This window comes from Squalius cephalus (genome assembly GCF_949319135.1).
Source record: "Squalius cephalus genome assembly, chromosome: 4".
NCBI lineage: Eukaryota > Metazoa > Chordata > Actinopteri > Cypriniformes > Leuciscidae > Squalius > Squalius cephalus.
This window is the reverse complement of record NC_137125.1, coordinates 48120534-48142937: the sequence shown is the minus strand read 5'-3', so window position 1 is coordinate 48142937 and position 22404 is coordinate 48120534. Positions and strand designations below refer to the sequence as shown.

Here is a 22404-nt window from a genome sequence, read left to right as displayed (position 1 = left end):
TGTCGGGGCTGTCGCTGGGCAACACAGACTTTCAGCTCCTCCAAAGATCTTCTATTGGGTTCAAGTCTGGAGACTGGCTAGGCCACTCCAGGACCTTGAGATGCTTCTTACGGAGCCACTCCTTAGTTGCCCTGGCTGTGTGTTTCGGGTCGTTGTCCTGCTGGAAGACCCAGCCACAACCCATCTTCAATGCTCTTACTAAGGGAAGGAGGTTGTTGGCCAAGATCTCGCAATACATGGCCCCATCCATCCTCCCCTCAATACGGTGCAGTCGGCCTGTCCCCTTTGCAGAAAAGCATCCCCAAAGAATGATGTTTCCACCTCCATGCTTCACGGTTGGGATGGTGTTCTTGGGGTTGTACTCATCCTTCTTCTTCCTCCAAACACGGCGAGTGGAGTTTAGACCAAAAAGCTCTATTTTTGTCTCATCAGACCACATGACCTTCTCCCATTCCTCCTCTGGATCATCCAGATGGTCATTGGCAAACTTCAGACGGGCCTGGACATGCTTCGGCTTGAGCAGGGGGACCTTGCGTGCACTGCAGGATTTTAATCCATGACGGCGTAGTGTCTTTGAGACTGTCGTCCCTGCTCTCTTCAGGTCATTGACCAGGTTCTGCCGTGTAGTTCTGGGCTGATCCCTCACCTTCCTCATGATCATTGATGCCCCACGAGGTGAGATTTTGCATGGTGCCCCAGATGGAGGGAGATTGACCGTCATCTTGAACTTCTTCCATTTTCTAATAATTGCGCCAACAGTTGTTGCCTTCTCACCAAGCTGCTTGCCTATTGTCCTGTAGCCCATCCCAGCCTTGAGCAGGTCTACAATTTTATCCCTGATGTCCTTACAAAGCTCTCTGGTCTTGGCCATTTTGGAGAGGTTAGAGTCTGTTTGATTGAGTGTGTACAGGTATTCAGGTAACGAGTTCAAACAGGTGCCGTTAATACAGGTAATGAGTGGAGAACCGGAGGGCTTCTTAAATAAAAACTAACAGGTCTGTGAGAGTCGGAATTCTTACTGCTTGGTAGGTGATCAAATACTTATGTCATGCAATAAAATGCAAATTAATTATTTAAAAATCATACAATGTGATTTTCTGGATTTCCGTCTCTCACAGTTGAAGTTTACCTATGATAAAAATTACAGACCTCTACATGCTTTGTAAGTAGGAAAACCTTCAAAATCAGCAGTGTATCCAATACTTGTTCTCCCCACTGTATGTGCAACCTGTACCAGTAGCGCAGTGGTTCTCAATTCCAGTCCTCGTGACCCACTGCTCTGCACATTTTGTATGTCTCCCTTATTTAACACACCTGAACCAGATCATCAGCTCATTAGGAGAGACTCCATGAACTGAAATGAGTGTGTCAGATAAGAGAGACATACAAAATGTGCAGAGCAGTGGGTCACGAGGACTGGAATTGAGAACCACTGCAGTAGCGTATCCTTTTTTCTAACAGTGGCCCTTCCTCTCTGTGGACTACACCTTGCCGTGGTGGAGAGGCTTGTGTATGAACTCCATTGAACCTGAGAGCTATGCCGGCGGGGATTTTATATCCCTGGCAAGTTGTTTAACTAAGCTGGACAGGTCAAAGAAGAGGAGGCAGACAAAGCAGACATTATAACTATTTGACAGAAATGGTGGCCATCTTGAAAATGGTGGCCATCCTGAATTTTTGAGTGGCACATACCTTTTTCCAAAAGAGTGTTCCTTGAAGAGTATTTCTGCCTAATTGTATGCTTGCATCACCATTTTAACAATTTAAATAATTAAGGCGAGACACTACGGGTGAATAGGGTAAAAATAAAAAAACTAGCAGATATCACCATGAAACTTTCCCAGTTGATTACCTACATTAAGATGAGAAAAAAATGTATTAAAAGTTTTCTGTAATTTAATGTTTAAATTAGCAAATTAGGCAATATCTAATTAAATATGCGCTAATTTGTATATATTTAAAAAAACGAAATCTGAGTATTGGATAAAGCCAGATTAAAAATTATTTTTTCATTGTGTTCACATATTAGATGGGGAAAAAATACAGAGGCATTTATGGATATCTACTTTTGTTATCCTGTAAATCATAATATACTGTCAATAGCCTTAAAAAATGATTTTCGCCATGTTTTTTGGAATAAAATGTTATATAAATCAGGCTAGGAATAATATATTTACAGATCCCTCTGTAAATGTCTTCATAATATAACTAGGTACAAGACTGGAAAGATTGGTGTATATAGGTGCTACTGAAGTGGAGATTTCAGACTTGGAGTATGAGAGAAAGGTAATTTTGAGAAAACGGTTTTAAAGATTTATCATCAGCCAATGAGATCGCGCATTCAGCCCTTTTACTTTCGCGATTGGTTGCTGATAAAAAGGAAATGACCATATTTGGATCCGACAGCATTGTACAGTTTAGAGAGAGCTTTCCAGCGGTGCCTGTGAAGACAGAGCAGACAGAGATCGCGGATCGGCGGTAGGATTTACAACGACAACTTTTGTTGAATTTACGCGAAATCTACAGACGCAAACAGACAAAGTGTAGTAAAATAAAGATCTAAATGTGTTTTTTGGACTTTTTTTCACCACAGTCTGAAAGAAGACATGTTATTGAAGACAAATATCCAAAAATCTCAAAATTGACCAGTAAAAAAAAAAACAATGTTTTTGCCTGCCATGTCTCACCTTAATATTCGACAGGAACAGTGGCCATCTTTAAAAATGGCGGCCATCTTGAATTTTTGAGGGACAAGCATCTTTTTCTATTAACATGTCCTTTAGAGAGTATATTTGTATCAAATTTTATGCTTGGATCACTGTTTGAATAATTGATATAATAAGTATTGAATAGCAATGGCGGCCATTTTGAAAAATGGCCGCCATATTGAATTTTTGAGTGGCCAACGCCTTTTTCCAAAATAGTGGCCCTTAGAGAGTATCTGTGCCAAATTTCATGCTTCTATACCAAAGTGAACGATTTTTTTACTAATCTGCTGCACTATCAGGTATGTTTCAAGTTTAACAATTCTTAAAGAATGATCATTAAAATTCTGAATATATTTTTTTTTCACAGCTGTTTTTCGATTATATTCTTTGCTTGTGCCATCTTTTACCACTCTCTCCAGTGGAAATATTGTGTAAAATGAGAAAAGATATTTGAAAATGTTTATTATTTTTTATATAGTTATATTATGCAATGTTTTCAAATGCATATAATCATTTAAGCTAGTTAACATAGTAAAAGTCGTTTAATTGTGTTTGAAGTGATGTCACACCACAGGACATCCCGTCACACCACAGGACGAAATGAGACACTGTATGAACATTTATGGTGAAATTTATTGAATACTCTTGTAACAAACAAATTCATTTGCATCTCTATTTGAACATTAATGAAAATGCAACATATCAGTACAATCTTATTACGTCTTCTTATTACGAGCGTCATCTTCTCAGTTCTCACGCATATGTTGTTGCGCTCTCGTGAACTCACTCAGAGGGCCACACGGAAGAAAATGAATAGTTGAATAAAGTCGTTATTTTTGGGGGGTTTTTGCGCACAAAAAGTATTCTTGTCGCTTGATAAACTTAAGGTTGTGCCACTGTAGTCACCTGGACTATTTTAACGATGTCTTTACTAACTTTTCTGGGCTGGCAGATATCAATTATCTAGCAGTCTATGGAGGAGTGAGCCAGCTCTCAGATTTCATCAAAAATATCTTAATTTGTGTTCCAAAGATGAAAGGAAGTCTTACGGGGTTGGAACAACATGAGGGTGAGTAATTACTGACAGAATTTACATCTTTGGGTGAACTAACCATTTAAGCTTTCAAAAGACACCTAATTTATGGTGATTAGTAAAAAAAAGTGATGGGGGGCAAAGGCTAAAATGCGTGCGGAAAACAGGTTTTAACATTAAACATTGAAGACCACGTGTGCATGACTGCTTGTTTGGGCAAGCTTGCTTGGCAATAATTCCATTCATTGCTCTCCCACACATTGTGCCTGAAGATGTTTCTCATTCACCTTCTCATGTTCAGGGGTACATGCTTTTGTTCACAGTGAAGATTCTTGCTGAGAAGAGCATATGTTGAGCTTTGGATGCTGATGATAATAAACCAGCCTGGAACAGCATGGAAATTTATGCTAGTTGATTCTGAAATATCGTTAACGATGATGGTTTTTAAATACAACGTTAAATTACTATAATTACCCATTTCAAAACTGAAATGCTGCAAAATACAGCATGCTGTGTCTATATGTTCCGATTACTTTAGTTAAATGAGGCACGTCTATATTTGACTCATTTTCTTTGGACACTTCTGGTACCACCCTGATTTCCTTAAGTACATAATATAAAAATACATTTGAACAATATTTGTTAGTTTCTTAACCAGGCCAGATTTGGTAAATTTCCTCAGCATAATTTCCACCAGTGTATTTGCTTCTGAATATTTTCCGTCCATTGAATGCAGTGTTGTTATGGTTAGCTAAAGCTTTTTTTTATTATTTTTTTTTTAATTAAAATAAAGCTGAAATAAAGTCAAATATAAATACCAGTATTAGATGTAAAACTTAAACTAAATAAACATTTCTAAATGTTGCCTTGTCAACTAACTGAAATAAGTTTACGTTGAAGTACTGAAATAAAAAAAAAACTATTTAAAAAAAAGAACTATTAAAATGACAAAACCCATAATAAAATTAGCCTACTAAAAATAAACTACAATTAAAATGAAAACCGAATATAAAAATAAAAGCTAATTCAAAATATTACTAAAAAATATACTAGCACATAATTGCAAAATAAAAATAGCAGAAAACCTTCCTACACTCGTCTTTATTTGAATAAAATGATATATACATATTATATTGGGGCTATATACTTCTCATAAGGGTGTTTCATACACACTTTCTGGATTGTGAATCATTGAAAGGTTAAAGGTGGTCAGCTTTCTCTGTAACCTTGAACTTTTAGACATTTCTTTCCTTTAAAGTGCCTCAGGAATTCACCATTTAAACACCTTTTATGAGAACCTGTGACATGAATCAGAAATAGAACTGTTTGAACGTAAGTCATGTGTTAAGAATGATGCAATCATGGCTTGAAATTACCATCGGCATTTCCCACTCTTGGTTCACAGATATGAGAGATACGGTGTTACTGTCAGATGACATAAAAATTGGTCATATGCAGTTTGTGGACTTGTACGTTGGCCCTGTTGCATTTGAAGGACGTGGTCGTCCAATCGCATTGAGCTTTTTGAAAACGTTCTGCTATAAATAAAACATTAATGCCTTTCACTATGTGTTAAAATTTAGTAATACTATTTTTCCTATGGTCACCCTATCACACGGTCAGCTGATTGGTTTACCCATCTCACAGTGACCTACTCTTTCTATCTGAACAGCTGTTAGTTGCGTTGCCTGGTCACTTATTAATGGCTCTGTTAGAAACCAACTTTTCCTTTCTGAGTGGAAATTTGGTGGTGAACTTTATTAGTATGAGCATTTCATTGGTTGCTAACTTCAGTCTAATGTTTAACTTGTTGTGTCTGATGCCAAGGGGCATCATTGGTTTATTAGCACAGATTTGTGCATTGGGAGATGTTGTGTAATAACGTTTATGAATCTGGGTGTTGCACAGAGTTACAGGAATATGTTTGAGCGGTTCCGTGCTCTTTAGATTCATAAAGATACTGGATAAGCTTGGACAGATATTGCAGACAGACACAGACATATTTGTTAATAGTTAGTAGTTGGTGGTCATGCGTTATGCAACTTAACGTTAACTGCACTACAAGGTGACTAGAGGACCTGAGTTATGTTTTAAGCAAATTTGTGAAAAGTGAACATGATTTAATATCTAACAGCTAATTTATGTAGAACAAAAAAAATGCAACATTAGATAAACATTTTTAATAATAAATTATAATTAAAAGCTATACTATTGTAAGTAATAATTGTGATATATACAATTAAATTATAATTAAAATTCATGTCTATATAAATAATGAGCGATACAACAGTTGTCCTGGACTTATAGCAACACCACCTGGATGTGGCATCCTGGAAAAATGAATGATTTGGGTTGTCAAATTTCCTTTTTACAGGCTTATTTGTCACTTATGATACATTTATTCTGCAACTAAATGTGTCGAATAATAGGTCAAGTAATAAAAATTTTTTAGACCTCTGGTATGACTGGAAACTTCAACCCATGTGATTTTGCATCATTTTAATCATGTTTATGTAAGTACTTATGGAAGTATCATCTTTTGTATTCAACAAGAAACTCATACAGGTTTAGAACAACGTCATGGTAAGTAAATGATGACAGAATATTTATTTTTGAGTGAACTATCCCTTTAATTTGTGTTTTGCGACGTCTGTGTGTCCTTTCAAAGTACCAAACAACCGCTGTTCACATTTAAAAGAGAACAACACATCAGATTTCATCTCACTACTACGTAGTGCTTTATTTCACAGACAAAAAAGAACATTGTATGGGCATGACAGGCTAATTTTATCGTCTTCCCAAAAATATACAAATTTTTCGTACCCAGAGGACGTCTCTGAGGTGTGAGAAAACACTGCATGTGATAAATAACGTCTTTGGTGACATAGATACACAAATGCAAACATAAATACATTAACTTAAATATCAGATCTAATAATAGGATTCACAAAAGAGTGTACATGATACTGACCTCTTCCTAATTCAGTGTGCTAACGCCCTTTAAAATACATTCATACAGATCCTGCTCAAATTCATAACACAAAACTCACATATCTGAAGTTCAAGTGACAAACATAGAAACATGCTTTAAAGTGCTTCGCATGGTAGTAACAACACAACTGACCTTTAGTATCGACTAAAACATTTAAGGTTGCCCTCAGGGTCACGATGACGTTCATACACACTCACACATACGTCTTTAAAAGTCACAGATTCATAACGTTCTTTGTATTCCTTCATCATTAAGACAGTTTGTGCCCAGTGCTCATCTGTGAAAGCTAATGCTTGTGTTATTCTTAATGAACCAAGTAGGGCTTTAAAGGGGGACAAAGGGCATGAAAATATGCGATACACAGGGACAGCACACAAATACACGCGCGTACGAAGAACGATCAGGGCCAGATACTGACGCACTTGTTACGTTCCAACCCATGTCACCAAGACGTTCACAACAACTCATCCGACAATAAATAAATAGATAGTTAAATAGTCGAAAAAAAGGAATGTGATCAATATATAAGTCAACATGAGGCTCTCCCTGTGCATGTACACAAAAAGTACAGATTAACCAGGCTCTCAGCAGTTTAAAAGCCTTTTAATGATCAGTCACGAGAGACATTAATCAGATCGATTACAGCAGAGAGAATGGTGTCGAATATATATAGAGAGCCTTTGAGCAGATTAGCGCCAAAGCACCAGCGATTACTATTACTTCCTATGATCATCATCATTAGAATCAGCCAGGAAAAAGAGAAAGACTTTTACAGTTATCAACACCAACAAATCCAATTGAAAATCAAGCCTATGTAAAGATAAAAGATCACTGAATAACAGTATAGAGTGAATGCACAGAAAGGTATCAAGTAAATTCAGGTTTTTTTGGTCGGTTCTCTGCTTTTCTGGAGTAATTTGAAAGCAAGTTGTCCTATAACATACATCACAAACCTGGGAAACCTAATGCTTTCTGAGAGTTTGGCCTGGACACCTTGCAGAAATTGAGTATTTGATGTTTAAGTAGGATTTTTAGGATTACTTCAGCTACTTTAATCCTCAGACATGCACTTTGAAGTCTCACAGCATTCCCCCGACATCCACAGACCCCCAAAAAGCCAGGGAAAGTTTCTAGAAGTTTTAAATCGTTCGTTTTTTACGGCTATTTTTCCTGTGTCTGCTGGGTATTTTTGGTGTGTGTATCCACCCACGTATTCAGACATGATTATTATAACAAAAGGGAATTCTTAAAATACATGACACGGACGGAGAGTGTTTTTGGAAGGCCATGTTCCCGAAAGACTTTGGCACGCTCGCGCCTCATATTTTGGTATAACTACAATCTTTAATTAGAGTTACAGGAATGAGCTTGTGAATGACTTAAATGACGCCAGTCCATGTGTGTTGAGAATATTTTGAGGGCATTTGATGATATTAAGAAGTGTGCAATTTACTAAGAATACTTTTTTGTCCATACAATGCGAGTCAATGGGGTCCAAAACCAACAGCGAATCACTTTGACTTGTATTGCATTTTTCAAAATATCTATCTATGAAAAACTCATAGGGTTTGGAACGACATGAGGGTGAGTGAATGATGACAATTTTTTTTTTCATTATCAAGATGGGAGAAATGGTTTTCAAATAGCACTTCGGCTAGTTTTCTCCTTTGTTATGGAGCTGTAACCTAGGCTATGGCTATTTATGGGTGAGCTTTAGCCATCATTTAAGAATGCTCCGAAAAGTCTTGCTTCTGTTTATGAAATGTGGCAAAGCTCAGCAGGATTCTGTCTGAGTGGAAACTGAGACCTTGGGGATTATAACTCATTCTCGTGACTTTATAAATCACGTGAAGTGTAATATTCCAGGCGCCAGACCTCAAAGTGCATGGAAAAGCAACAATGTGTTAATCCGGATTCAGCGGCAGTTGCTACTGTATTGTTCGTGGGTTCAATCAAGAGACCACTGTGTTTATAAATTCACAATTCGCCATTGTCTAAAACCCAGGATTTAAACCCAAACTTGCAGTAACTATACATGTGAGTAGGTATCAGGTGGGGGTCTTAAACAAGCTCCGAAGCCATCAGAGAAAGTCTGCTTTCTTCTTAAAAGTGCATTGGAGACACGAGGTGGGAGAGTTCAGAGTCTTTTCGAACACACGGCCCTCTGACTGACAGAAATCCGATCGCGCACCTTGTTGAAATCCACATTAAAGGCTCAGCGGGTTTGATCAGTGGTGTAGAAGTTAACAGCCTTTGATATAATCTCTTATCTGAGGACTTAACAAGATGACAATATCAAAATAAAGAATCTGTTTTGAGTACCATAAAATGAGAGGCCAGAGTCAAAGTGTTTCAGAGGGACCGAATTCAAAAGTTGCCATCAAGTAACAAGAGGTCCTTTCTGTCCAAAAAGGCACAGTATACACTCCAGAAAACCAAGGCAGAGAGCAGGAAAGAGTACTACAGCAGTACCGCAAATAAAATAGACAAACACCAGGACAGAGACTTGTAACACGGTTTTCTTGGTCTTAGTTTTAGCCGGACGTCCCCCTAGACTCATCCGTAGCTGTGTGGACTGCGCGGGTTAATGGGGGACTCTTCGCGCCCGCTTTGGCCGGCCAGCTGGTGGAGGCGGTGACTGAGGTTTTGCACCTGGCAGGTACCGAGGACGCATCCGACGCGCATCAGCCGGCCGTGGTGATGGTTGTGGTTGCCTCGCGAGTGCACGTTGCGACGGTCTCTCTGCCTAGGGCTTTCACCTGTTTCGCTGGATTCTCCTGCTTTTGGCTGACCAACGTGGAGTGGGTTTCCTGTTGGGTCTGGAGGTGGTGGTCTGGAGAGGATGGCCCTCCACAGAACGGTGCGGTCGATGGAGACGCCATGGTCAGTATTTGGGCGCTCAGTGACATCTGGAGAGATGGGGCCTTCCTCTCTCAACTGATGGAGTCTTGTCATGAAGTCCAACCTGCAATGAGACAGAAGTAGGACTTATAAATATTGCTCTTGAACAGGAATTTACATGTTATTTTATTACACTCTGGAATACTTAATTCTGATTGGTCAATCTGAATTATATTTGACCATATTTGTCAAACACACAATATACTAAAATTCTATTGTTAGAAATATTACATGATTACATTACATTTTATATAGTGGCTACTTAACACCTAAATACAATTTATATAAAGTATAAAAAGTTATATGAATGTTTCAATTCCATTTTTGATTTTTGTAGATACAGGTATATAGATGCGATTAGGTGTTTAATATCTATGAAATCAAACATTTTTCTAAATAAACTACACTTTATATTTATTTAGCTAGTGCATGAATATTGTAAAGGTTTTATGTACAAAACTATTAAATAATAGCACATTTTGATTTTATGCAACTATTTATTGCACATAAAAGGCTTGATTCAACATTAAGCATCATTTACTGCTGATACTAAATGTGCAGTTTGGTCAACCGTGCAAACATCTACTGCAACCACACCGCTCACATTTACTGCAACCACACAATAAATGCTCACTGTTCAAAAAGGTATGACTCTTTGGGACACAGCGTACGGTAAACACACTTGATTTACTCTGGTTAATGGCTGAGGCCATCTGCCCTCTGTTTGATTATCACACTAGACACTGAAACCTTTGTTTTTTGCACAGGCCACTAATTCAGGTCTTGCTCTTAGAATTAGCGAGCAGCGGTTAGCAGATCATGGCAGGTGCACGTTAAGGCGGCGGCTTTTTTACCCCTCGTGATTCGCAAAGATTCCTGCATTTTTGTACTTTTATTTCCAAATGAAGTGGGAAAGCATAACTATAAAAGAGCAACCCATTTATACAAAAACCCTAAAGCTGAAATTTGAGAAATGACAGGGTGTATTGTTAGGTTGGACCACACCATCTAATCTCACGCTGTCATACTAAACTTAGTGAAAAAACTTGCTGAGTATCACTGGCTTGTGCCAGACATGCGTTTAGCATTTTTGCTCGCACATTCTTGAAAGCTTAAAAACCCAACTTTCCAGAAATATCAGTTACGCTTGCAGTTGCTCTTTTTTCATCCAAAAGTTGAATAATTAGGCCTATTTATTAGGTATAGTTTGCAGTGTGTTTTTTTTTTTCCTTTGCATTGTGGTCAACCAAAATACCACCTCTTTAAAATATAATGATTATCTGCCCAAAGTGTCTCAGATGAATAGTACTTTCACCCCTGTTTTAATGCATTGTAATGCCACTGGTCTAATATGTTATGCTGTATTCAATTCTTGCGAATTCAGCAACTAAGTCTCCACACCTCTGAAAACTATCTCAGCAGCTTCACATGATCAAAATTAAGTGTTTGCCCCCCTGACCAGTAGTTTCTCTTTGAGCTTGATCCAACTATGACTTTTCTTTAGATGCTTAAGCAGAGATAAGCTGCCCGTAGACTTCATCCGTGTGCCCTCTGACCTTCTCAGAGACTCCATTGACACACATCCATATTTCTCAAATCCTTTAAAATGTCTGCTAGACCACCCTGTCTCATGGCTCATCCTATGTGTCATCAGCAAAACTCACTCACATTGCAAGGAAGGTTGCCAGGATGTAAGAGCAAGTATAGCTGTTGTTTCTAGAAATGTCCTGTTTATTCATCCTATTGTGATCCTTCTGTTATACTGTGAATAAACTTGAGAAGGGCAGCCACTTTCCATATAATTGAACAAACGTGCTAATTAAAAATCTCACCTGGCGACATTTAACCAACAGACCACAATGAAATAGGATCTGTGATTCTGGGGTATTTCTACGCTGAGCATAGTGTTCAGCTAGGAAAATTAGCACCTGCCCCTCGAAATTCAACCCATCTTGGGATAAAGGTGGTAATCATGTTTTGCAGAAACTCTGTTTGCAATGCGCTGAAAAGACGAGGCACTCCCAGAAACCAGAGAAGCATTCAGGTTTTTCGTCGAATTAAAGTTAAGGCTCTATCAAATGAGCAGTCACCCTGGTTATGTCCTGAAGTAACAGTCTTTGATAGTGGACTTTGTGTCGTGAGTGATTTAATCTTTTGAAATGCAACATGCTCTTCGCTGCACACCTCTTGTCGGCCTGGTACTGGCGGACTGCCACGAAAACCCTGTGATGCCTTGCGGTAACAAATCCTATGTGGGGAAACAAGGAGATATGATATTTGATTGTGATTTACTACTTGATCCTTCTCTGAGAGAGGCAGGTCAGATGTATCCAGATCAATCCAGTATTATTGTTTGTTCTTGCAGTAAGGTTGGGATTTTTGCACCTCTATGAAACTGGTCATGGCTGTTTGTGAATTGGTCATCAGCTGGTTATATTTAGCCGGACAGAAAAAAAGTAATTATAGTACCTGCACTCTTTTATGGGAAAAGTGACTGCGAGTCAAACCAAGTGACCTTCTCTAATTACTATGAGATGTTTGTTCCATTAAAACCAGCTTTTAACATGGTTATAATGTACATAATGGGAACTTTATGTTCAGAAAAAAGTTTTTTAGTGTTAAATATTAAACATAATCTTTTTAATTAATACAATATGTTTAATATACATATGAAAAATGTTTTATATAATTTTAAATTCCATATAATTTACAATGTTGGGGTTATGGACTGGAAAGGTGTTTAAATATATATATATGGGCACTTTAAAGGGGTCATGAACTGGCTTTTTTATATTTTTTATATTGTTGTCTGAGGTCAACTTATGACGGTCGCTTGGTTTTTACATTCAAAAAATGAATAAGTAATAGGCTATTTTCTACCCTGGATTTGAGGCTAGCTCCTGAAACGCTCGGTTTTTATGGGCGTGCGGCATTGAGGACTTGGAAGTAAACGCCCACTGCTATGATTGGATTACAGTTTTGCATATTATAATGAGTTTCATGTAATGCGCGAATCGATGGGCGGGGCTAAACAGGCAGTGTTGAAGTAGGCGTTGATCTTCTCCTGCGGAGGCGGGGTTTGATACCCTTTGACGTCATAGATCCCCACTTTGAAAAACCTGTCGTTCGCTGTGCCTGGTGACAATAAAAGCTTTTATTGGACTAACAAGGAAGTTTTCAGTTCTCTAACTTACAGGATATTTTTATAGTATGATGACCTCTTATATGTCAAAAGCTCAAGGAAAATTTGATTTCTCAGTTCATCACCCCTTTAAGCATTAAACTGTGGATAGCAATAGTGAAACTCAAAAAAATGAAAGTGATTTAAGTCTGTTAATGGTTAGATTATGGCGTTGATAAGGGCTTTTTAAGCCCTTCCTCCTCTTGTGTGTTTGTTTTTATGGTTTCTGATCAGAGTGGAAACATGCCGCTTGATGAGGAGGAAGGAATTCAGGTCTTTAGTTACTAATCCACCACGGAATTCTGCCAGACAGATGAGTTTTTCCTCTCGCCTCTAACAATAATGACCAAGCGGCGTGGTGTAAAATGCTAATGTTTGTGTTGTAAACGGAGGACTGCATAACTCAAGTCCAAACATGACCGGCCCAGATTCCCATTGAGTGTAAACCAACTTGTCATAGACATCATGCTTCCCCTTGAGTGAACTTTAGGACTTGTTTCCTCCAGAGTTAACAATAGGAAATCAATAGCTTAATATGACAACCAAACAACATTTTACTTAATTGACAGTAGAAGAACATTGCTTTGTCTGATGCCCTTCATAACAGACAGTAACATCGACTTCCTTAAATCCTGATTATAGAGGATCAAATGTCCCAAATTTCAGTGAATTATCATACAGAGAGCCAATCCTCTCGACCACAGCGTTGAACCAGACGGTGTTCGCTTCAGTCATGGACTGCAGATGACACACTTTTTAAAAATAAAGGTACTTTACAAGCATTGATGTTCCATGAAGAACCTTTGATACATGGAACCTTTCCATTGCAAAAAAGGTTCTTTATAGTCTTAAAAAAATTATTCAGATTATTGAAATGTTCTTCACACTAAGAAAGAAATGGTATTTAACTGATCATGTCTTTTGGGGAATTTAAAATGTTTGTTCCTTATTGTTGTGAAAACCATAGATATTTATACATAGATTCCACATTCAACCACTCCAGACACGTCATCGACCGCCATCTTGGAACAGTCAACGTGTCGGCACTCACATTAAGTCACTCACGCTCAACATTGCGCAAATTCTGGTTGTGAACGCTGAGATTTAAATTTCTGAAGAAATAAATAACCTTTCACAGGTGAGAATATTAACTCAATATTACTGGTTTTCACTATGGTACTTTTGAATGTTTTTACTTTTACTATGGTTACTTTTTACGTTACGTGTTACGTGTTAGCTAAGCCCTTCGTCTTGCCGTATTGTGTTGGTTTAGCAAAATCATCTGCTGAAGTCTATTGCAGATATAGATATTTAAACATGCATCTAAGTACGGTTGCAGACGCTCAGTCAACTTGCTCTCAACTGTTCATGGACCGGATTTGACCTTTCCAAAATGGCGGATGGCTAACATATAGAGACAGATTGAAACAGTCGCTAATGAGGAATATATATATGGGGCGATCCGATTTCTGAAAGTAGTAAAAAAAAAAATCTACATTGGACCTGTCGCTTGGCTCCTGCCTCCGCATATTCTCTCACAAACTAAACCTTGAGATATTATGTAACGGAGAAAACTAGGCTATGTTTGCGTAGTTTTTTTCCAGAGACCAAAATCATGTTTAAACCACCACAACGGGCTTCACTAACCGCCATTTTCGATTCAGGGACAGCATGTCACAGCATGTTAAACAATAAAAATCCCTGACTGATGTTGCAAAGGTTGCTGTACGTTCTGTGTACATGGATGGTTATCGAACACTGAGTGAGTGAGTCCATGTGAAGAACGTAGAGTTCTCTGAGATGAATTAAGACAAGAGAGACAAAAAGCTGAGAGGGAGAGATTTCGAAAGGTCAGAGATGAGATAGGGACTTCTTTTGCGATGCTCTTATCAGGCTTTTTGGAGATTTGAAGAACCCGGCCACTTCACTGTATGCAGAAGAGCAGTGTGAACATCCTACTAAACCTCTCAAATGGGTTTGGAATAACGTGAGGGTTAATACATGATGACAGATATTTTGATTTTGGGTGAACTGTCTTTTTAAAGGCACCTGACATTATTGCAGTAATCAGAAACTGTCTGACACCACAGTATTTATCAGCTGTTTATTGTCGCTTTGTAACTGTAAATCAACTAGTCAGACGCCTGTGACTAAATATCAGTCTAATGTCGTCACCAAATATTGCACAGACCAGCAGAAAAGCATGCGGAATGCATGTGCAACAATTATACTGTAAATATTGTAGGTCAAGGACAAATACAGTCCTTCCCTTGACATTATGGTTAGTCATGTAACAGTATTGGGTGCAAGAGTGTCAGAAGATATTAATGAGCTGCTATGAAGGTAAGAAAAAGTTCTGGGGAAAAAAAAACTACCCATTAAATGTTGGCATTCAGATTGGGAGGGATTACAATTTTCTATTACAGCTTTTCAAAGCCTGAAGTATCAGTTTTAGTTCCTCTGTTCCTCAGGCTGACAAGATGAAGAGAATTGCACCGTTCAGCAAAACGGATGTGAGCACAGTATGCAGGTGTCAGCCAGAAGAGGGCACACATACACTCGTACTTAGCAATTCATTCCTTTTGTCTGCCAGTCATCAGCCAGAAATAATGGCTTGACAAAGCATGTCATTGCTTTAATACATTTAAATTGCGTTTTTCAGGAATAACTACCCCAATATCCTATTTCAGAGATTTGCTGCCTATCAAATAAAAAATACAGTATAACTAAAGTACTTGATACCACACCAATCCGTTTAAAAAAAACTACCATTTTGTCAAATTTGTTGCACCACTCAGTCAGGCTGTTTCTTATTCGCCTAACCTTGACTCAGAAATGATACAAACGTTTATCACTGCTCAAAAAAAAAACACATTGTACATTCATTTGTGCCGCTTTTGAAGGCATGGCAGACACAAAATATTTTATTAATCACATGATGAGCACGAATTGACTAACGACTTTTTTTTGTGAGGGTAGGAGCCAAAAACTATATGATGCAATGACTTAAGCTGCTTACATTATTTAAAAGGGCACACTGTATATAGTAAAACTGTCTTATCTGAACCTGTTTAATCTAAGTTTTTACTTTTTGGACACAAACTGCACGCCTTTTCTAATAAAGGTTCAGAAAAGTTACTGAAAGAGTGTTTATTCCTGGTCACAGGCGGGAAGTTCCACAGTAAGATGATTTTTAAAACTTTCATTTTAGGGGAAAGGGAAATGAAATTCCAATAATAAATGCACATGTAAAAGTACTTGGAAATCGACTTTTCATAATGTAACTTGGTCAGTTCCTTATCCAAAATGAGGATTTGGGCATCCCCACTGGTCACAAATTTTTCTGCATAAATTCGATGTGAAGTGAGCATGATTTATTAGCCTAATCATTAATAATATATTAATAATAGACCCTTTAAGTATTATATTTATGCACATGTTTAATGCTTCTATGGAGCTTTGACACAGCCATCATCTTTCAGAGGCACAAACTGGAATTAATTAAACAGCTCTGGTCATGTGACTCTCAAACAGCATTCAATGCGCATTCAAATAGTTACTGTTATGCAAACTTTGTGTACGAGAATGTATATAGCCTAAACTTCTTATCTGTAGGCTATATTTATAAACTACTATCGTAAAGTGTTACTATAAAAGTTTGCTTTACCAAGAAGCAGGCGGCCAACTATGCTGGTGAATGAATGGTGGGATGCGTGCGTTTATACAGTCACGTCTACCATCCTAACTGACCTTGTTCACTGCAACCATTAGCCTATCTATCGCGAGTCGCGACAAAACATCCTCTCTTTGTGTAATAAACTCTTTTCTTTACATAATACATCCCTGGTGCCAGCCTACTTCGAAATACGTCGGGGGGGAAAGTTAAGTGCGCCTTTCAACACTGTTGTTTAACTTTTTGAAGGAGCAAAGACTGAATTTGCGCATTCGACTCGGTTCTTTTGATCAATCAGTTTTAAAGATTCATATAATATTTCAATAAAGCCGTTTCTTGCTGCTGTTCATGCATTTTATTAATACGGTTCTTTATTGTAATTTCATCCTTATCCAGTTCATAAAAACATAAAGTCCTTAATATAATTTACATTTATAATAAATAATACTGAAATGTATACATTTCTTGCTTGAAAAGGTTTTTGCTCCTTTTAATGAAATGCTAATTTATCAAAACCTACTCAGTTTATCCAGTAGCCTAGCTTGTATCTGTAAAATTTCTGCGATTCGGAAAGCAAGCAACTTGCATTTTCAGACAGGTTTTGGTTTAAATCAGTGATTTATTGACTCGAATACCACCGATTGGTGAACAAATCATTTAGACCGGTTTTGTAAACCCGTTCAGCGGATTCATTAAAAAAGATTCGATTCAAAAGAGCGATTCATTCAATAGACACCTCAACCGTTTTTTCATCCCTCAGAGAGCTTGGTTAGATTACTTCACCACAAAAAACACACATATAGGCAACCTCCCTACTAATAATTAGCATTCACAACAAAAGGTGGACCGACCAACAACTCTGAGACATTTAAAAGCCGGATTCCTACCTGTTTCTCACCGGTAGTGCCAACAGTTGTGAGGAGAACAGGCTGATGCAATACACAAAAACCGGGAAAAGGGCTCTCATCGTGGGCGAATAATGTTCTCACGCCCCCTTGGTCAGGAGGGGGCTTCCAATGCACCTGGTCAGTATTGAATTTCCAGCTACTGAAACTTCCAAGTTGGACCCAAAATGTCCAACTCCAGGGTACTGTGGTGTTCTTAAAATAAAGAAAAGGAAAATATTAATTGATGCCTACTAGATTTTCTCCCCTCACATATTTATAACTAATTATTGCTAGCAATCTGCTTTGCATCAAATAGCCTACTTCTGGTATAAATGCCGGCATTTAATACAATTATATGATTAAACAAAACTAGAGTGGTGCAAACTATATCAGTCCATCAGCTCTAATTAGTTGCCAACTAATTATAACCTACACCTTTCCCTTAGTTTCCTTTTTTAAATAGCCTACATTCTGAGTATGTTATACTAGTACATCATGTATATAACCTTTACTGACCTTTATCTCAGGTTAAGAACTAGTGCCACGCGCAAATCTGTCTTGAGAATTTTCCCACGGGTGTGCACGCGCTCGCCAAGATCAAGCTCTCGTGAAGTCTGAGGTTCAGCTGACATTGGCGCGTTTAAATATGGGATGGGCGGGACTACAGTGCGAATTTTCAAAGGTGTGTCGAATACACACACACTGGATCATACAACTACTCTGAGTCATTGTTATATATGTACAAACTTGATTGGTGTCAAATGCGGTTATTTTACGCATATCTTGCTTGATATTGCATTTTAGGGCAGCTCATTAAATGCACGCTTTATAATTTGAATAACAGGCGTTCTTATATCTTTATGAGATAAGCAATAGTTTTTGCATTATTTGATGACACTGACCTTCCACAATCTGATCAAAAACAAAATGCACCCCTTTAAATGGTAACAGTAACCCAATTTACAAGATTTTTCCACATAGTTTTACCAATTCACTAACATTCACGAAACCCCTTCTCTTGTGTTTATCTCTAAGCATTGGGGTGAGTGTGCAGAGGGGATAAGGATGCTATAGAGACTTCCCCAGAAATTCAGGAGGAGAGGACGCACCCTCGCATAATCAATGTGCATTTCAGTGATAATTGATTGGATAGACATTCTCTTCCAATTGTGTCACAGAAAGCAAACACTTTTTTGTTGTGAGATTATCTGCAAAGTCATTTTATGTTGTACAAAAAGGCCTTAATGTACTATAAAGAGGTGTTTGATTGGAGAATTGTACACTTGTGAGTCTTTCTTTAGTTTGAATGGGCTTAAGTGTCTTCTGCAATGATGACATAAGCTTATCTAATCTGCATTCATTTCACAGCAATATTTTATTATGAATACTGAAACTGTTTTATATGGTTGTCATGAACTATTATTATTATTATTTACTTACTCCTTTTTTTCTTGTGTTTCTTACGCACAGTCATGCTGCAATTTCAATGCCAATTGAGCATGTGACAAACAGATTTTGCACTTTAACAATTTGTGGTATTTTTCCATTTTTCCTTGAAAAATCAAGGTGTCACAAGCTCTTGTATGTTTCATTTAAGCTTCTAAATGATTTTATGAACATTTGTCAGTGTTTGAGCGAGATTTCATCAGATAAAATCCAGCATGAAATGAGAGTTGCGATAGTCTTTTCTTCACTATAGTCAGGTATATCCGAGTGAAACGGCTACTCGAACAAGAAAAAATGTAGGGTGGGACTTGATTTTGTCCATGGGGAATTGATCGGATGGTTGTGGTTTGCTATTGGTGGATCTCATGTGAGTGACAGGTTGCCCCGCCCTCACGCCAGTAAACACATCATCAGAGAAGGGAGATGTCATAAAATATAAAAATAATGATGTGCATGGATAAATAATTTATAATAAATACTGTAATATTCCATAACAAAATAAATAATTGTCCATTTTCATTTCATGACTTTATGAAATCGGATAGTTTACTAATCACATTCCTTCACAGTACCTCAAGGCTCCAGTGGGTGAATATATGTCACTTATTCAGGGCAGTGTTGGACATTTATTGAAGTTCTTTGTTTCTGTTTTAAATAAGTAAATGTGTTCTGCTGCTTTGTATGTTAGTGGAAAACACAATTAAAGTGAATATAAAGTGTAATGAACCAAGGTGACTGATTAATGCTAATTCTAGAGATCAGCAAGTTGTACGTGTCTGGGAACCAGATCCTGAAAAATCATGTGACATCAGACCTGTGAAGTGGAGCCAAATCACAGACGAGAGCAATTGGTCTCTTCCTCTGATCTCTCATCAGCTGTATGTGCCAATTAGTTTAGTAACCGCAGCCAATGAATCCAGTTCAAACCGCAAGCCGCCTGTTAAACTGTGCTGATTTCCCCAAAACATATGATGACGTGGATATTTTCATTAGCAATAGCTGAGATAAAAAAAGCTTCCCACATTTTAATAATTATGAGTATAAGAAAAAAATCTTTGGGAAAAATTGCATGCCATACATGTCATTAATACACTACAATATAAAATATGTGTTATTTACACTTGTTGTGACTGTTTTTTACAATCACTAAGAACCGTTTCTCAATATTAAGGTCACTTTTTCAAAACTCTTCTCACAGTGAGCACAACTGCAGTCTATGTGGGCTAAACTGTGGATCATTTTCCATTGCTTTGGCAAAAAAAGATGAATTCTTTTCTCACTCAGACACAAACAGTGGCAAAACTATGTACCTAAAGGGACAATTTGCACGTTTTATACTTTTTCCACAAACTGTTAAACTTAAGTTCAAATACACAAAATAAAACTGAATAAGTCATGTATGAAGTGTTTTGGTAGTTTTAATGCATTTTAGATGTGAAATGTATTGCTGTGAAGAGATAGATAGATAGATAGATAGATAGATAGATAGATAGATAGATAGATAGATAGATAGATAGATAGATAGATAGATAGATAGATAGATAGATGTTAGTATACGGTTGTCTCTTGTATGCTGCCCCCTAGTGAACATTACTATAACTACACTGAATAAATATCAACAATGTCATGAGAGATTTCGGGGTTCAAAACAGAAAGTAATAGTATATTCGATCTCCCAGCGGGAAATTCTCATTACGTTCAAAGTGCACGTAAACAACATATCTTAAACATTTCTAACACAAAAATAAACCTCTCCAAAGACGGTCTCTTCACTCTTCTTCCTCCCCAGTATGAAATAGTAAATCCCTGTGCTAAATCGATTTGAAAACATGCTTGTTCCCACTGAGCTTGTTTCCTTCGCATGTTTACGATGGCAGAACGTTTGAGTTTGAGAACGCAACTGGTTTGTTATGGCCCACAATCAAGTTTATTTGCATTGCTGGGATGGACAGTTAGCAGTCATGTTTGTATTACTGGGCTTCTGTCTCTTTTTTTGTTACCATTACCCATCAGCCAGTGCAGCTATGTCATACTACACTTATCTTTAGATTTGTGTGTGGGAATGGCAATCTGCTTCAGCGGTTGTGTTTGGGTGTGACTGCAGGGGAACAATGGATGTATATTTCCACAAATGGGTGAAGACAAAGACACGAGACTCTGTGCTAGTGGTTCAAATTGCTGGCAGTTATAAAAGATGAATGAATGTTGCAAACACCGTATGTTTCATCCTGTCACTTCATCATCCCCACATGACTCATTGTTATATTCCCATCCTGCATTTGAACAGGATTGATCTGGCAGGTACTGGTTACTTTCTCCTGCTTCATTGTTCAAGTTAATTCGACTTTTTAAGTTTACCATAGTTTCTTAGCAGCAAAGACCACATGGTTTACCTGGTCTTTTTTTCCCAGTTTCAAAGTATACACTATGCCAAGGAGAAAAGTCTTAAATGATTGCATAATACTTTCATCAGATGTTTAATGAGTTTTTTCTCTCTCTCTAGTGATCAAGTATGTTTACGAGCTGTTTAATTCAATTTGAATTAAAAATGAATTAAAACTGAACTAATTAATTAAAATTAAATCCATAAAATGCTTGCATGATGGGAACCCCTAAAAGGTTCTATGAAGCACCTGACAGAATCCTGGTTCTATATAGAACCTTTTCTTCTAAGTGTGATTAGCTTGATTGTTTTGGATACAATATTGCCGAAATATCAATAAGGCACCAGTAATAGTCATAAAAATAAAAGCAATATTAATATAAAGTAAAATAGAGTATAAAATAAACATTAAACAAGACATTATTTGGTCTGTCAATTCAACTTTTTGATATGGAAGAGAAACAGGATTTTATCCAATATTATTTATGCATTGCCTATGTCTTCATGCAAATTTGTCAATGAATTTGATCAAATGTCACTTCCTGTCAGTTTTGCATGGGTTGTTAAGGTCTGCATCTGTAAACAACATGTTTCATTTTTTATGTTTGATGCCAAAACACAAATGTAAGAAACTCAAAATTGCTGAATTTACTATACACAGAACAGAATCAAAATAAAGATCATATTATAGCAGCTAAATATTGGTATTTTTTTAACAAAACAACACATATACAGTATAAGCGGCTCTCTGAAATGTTCTCTCCTCACATAGTAAAATAATGTCAACTCATATCAGAATTTTATGGCCATTTATTGACACGATGCAGTCAGCTCATTAGGACAAACTAAACACTTCAGAATAATGAATAAATTAATGAATGGATGAGGTATCTATATAGCGCTTTCATTTGTACTACTGTACATCCAAAGCGCTTTACAGTCATATCAGGGAATCTCTCCTCAACCAGTCCCAGTGTGCAGCATCCATATACGACGACATATACTCACCACACACCAGCTAAAGGTGGCGAGGAGAGAGAGAGAGAGAGAGAGTGATAGAGCCAATTGAGTGGATAAGAAAGCCATGATTGATAAGGGCCAATGGAGGGAATAAAAAAGAATAATCCCCACGCTTGGGGATTATTATTTTATAATTATTTTGCAATAATGACTGCACATTATGCCTTACTCAATATGCAT

General features: G+C 37.5%; 1 protein-coding gene across 1 annotated transcript; it reads right to left on the bottom strand.

Annotated features, from left to right (window-relative positions):
- Nucleotides 1–7320: 7320 nt before the first annotated feature.
- adm2a (adrenomedullin 2a) lies at nucleotides 7321–17991 on the bottom strand. Its single transcript, XM_079868647.1, has 3 exons — nucleotides 17892–17991; nucleotides 17376–17588; nucleotides 7321–9698 (listed from the first exon to the last, which is right to left on the bottom strand). Exons 2-3 carry the CDS (start codon nucleotides 17453–17455, stop codon nucleotides 9290–9292), a joined length of 489 nt encoding a protein of 162 aa, XP_079724773.1. The 5' UTR covers nucleotides 17456–17588; nucleotides 17892–17991; the 3' UTR covers nucleotides 7321–9289.
- Nucleotides 17992–22404: the final 4413 nt, after the last annotated feature.

What these genes read in the sequence shown, in the direction of transcription:
- adm2a (XM_079868647.1), bottom strand. Translation starts at nt 17,455, where the DNA reads ATGAGAGCCCTTTTCCCGGTTTTTGTGTATTGCATCAGCCTGTTCTCC. An exon ending in GCACTACCGGTGAGAAACAG is followed by an intron (nt 9,699 to 17,375) that starts GTAGGAATCCGG and finishes GTCTCATTGCAG; the next exon opens with GTTGGACTTCATGACAAGAC.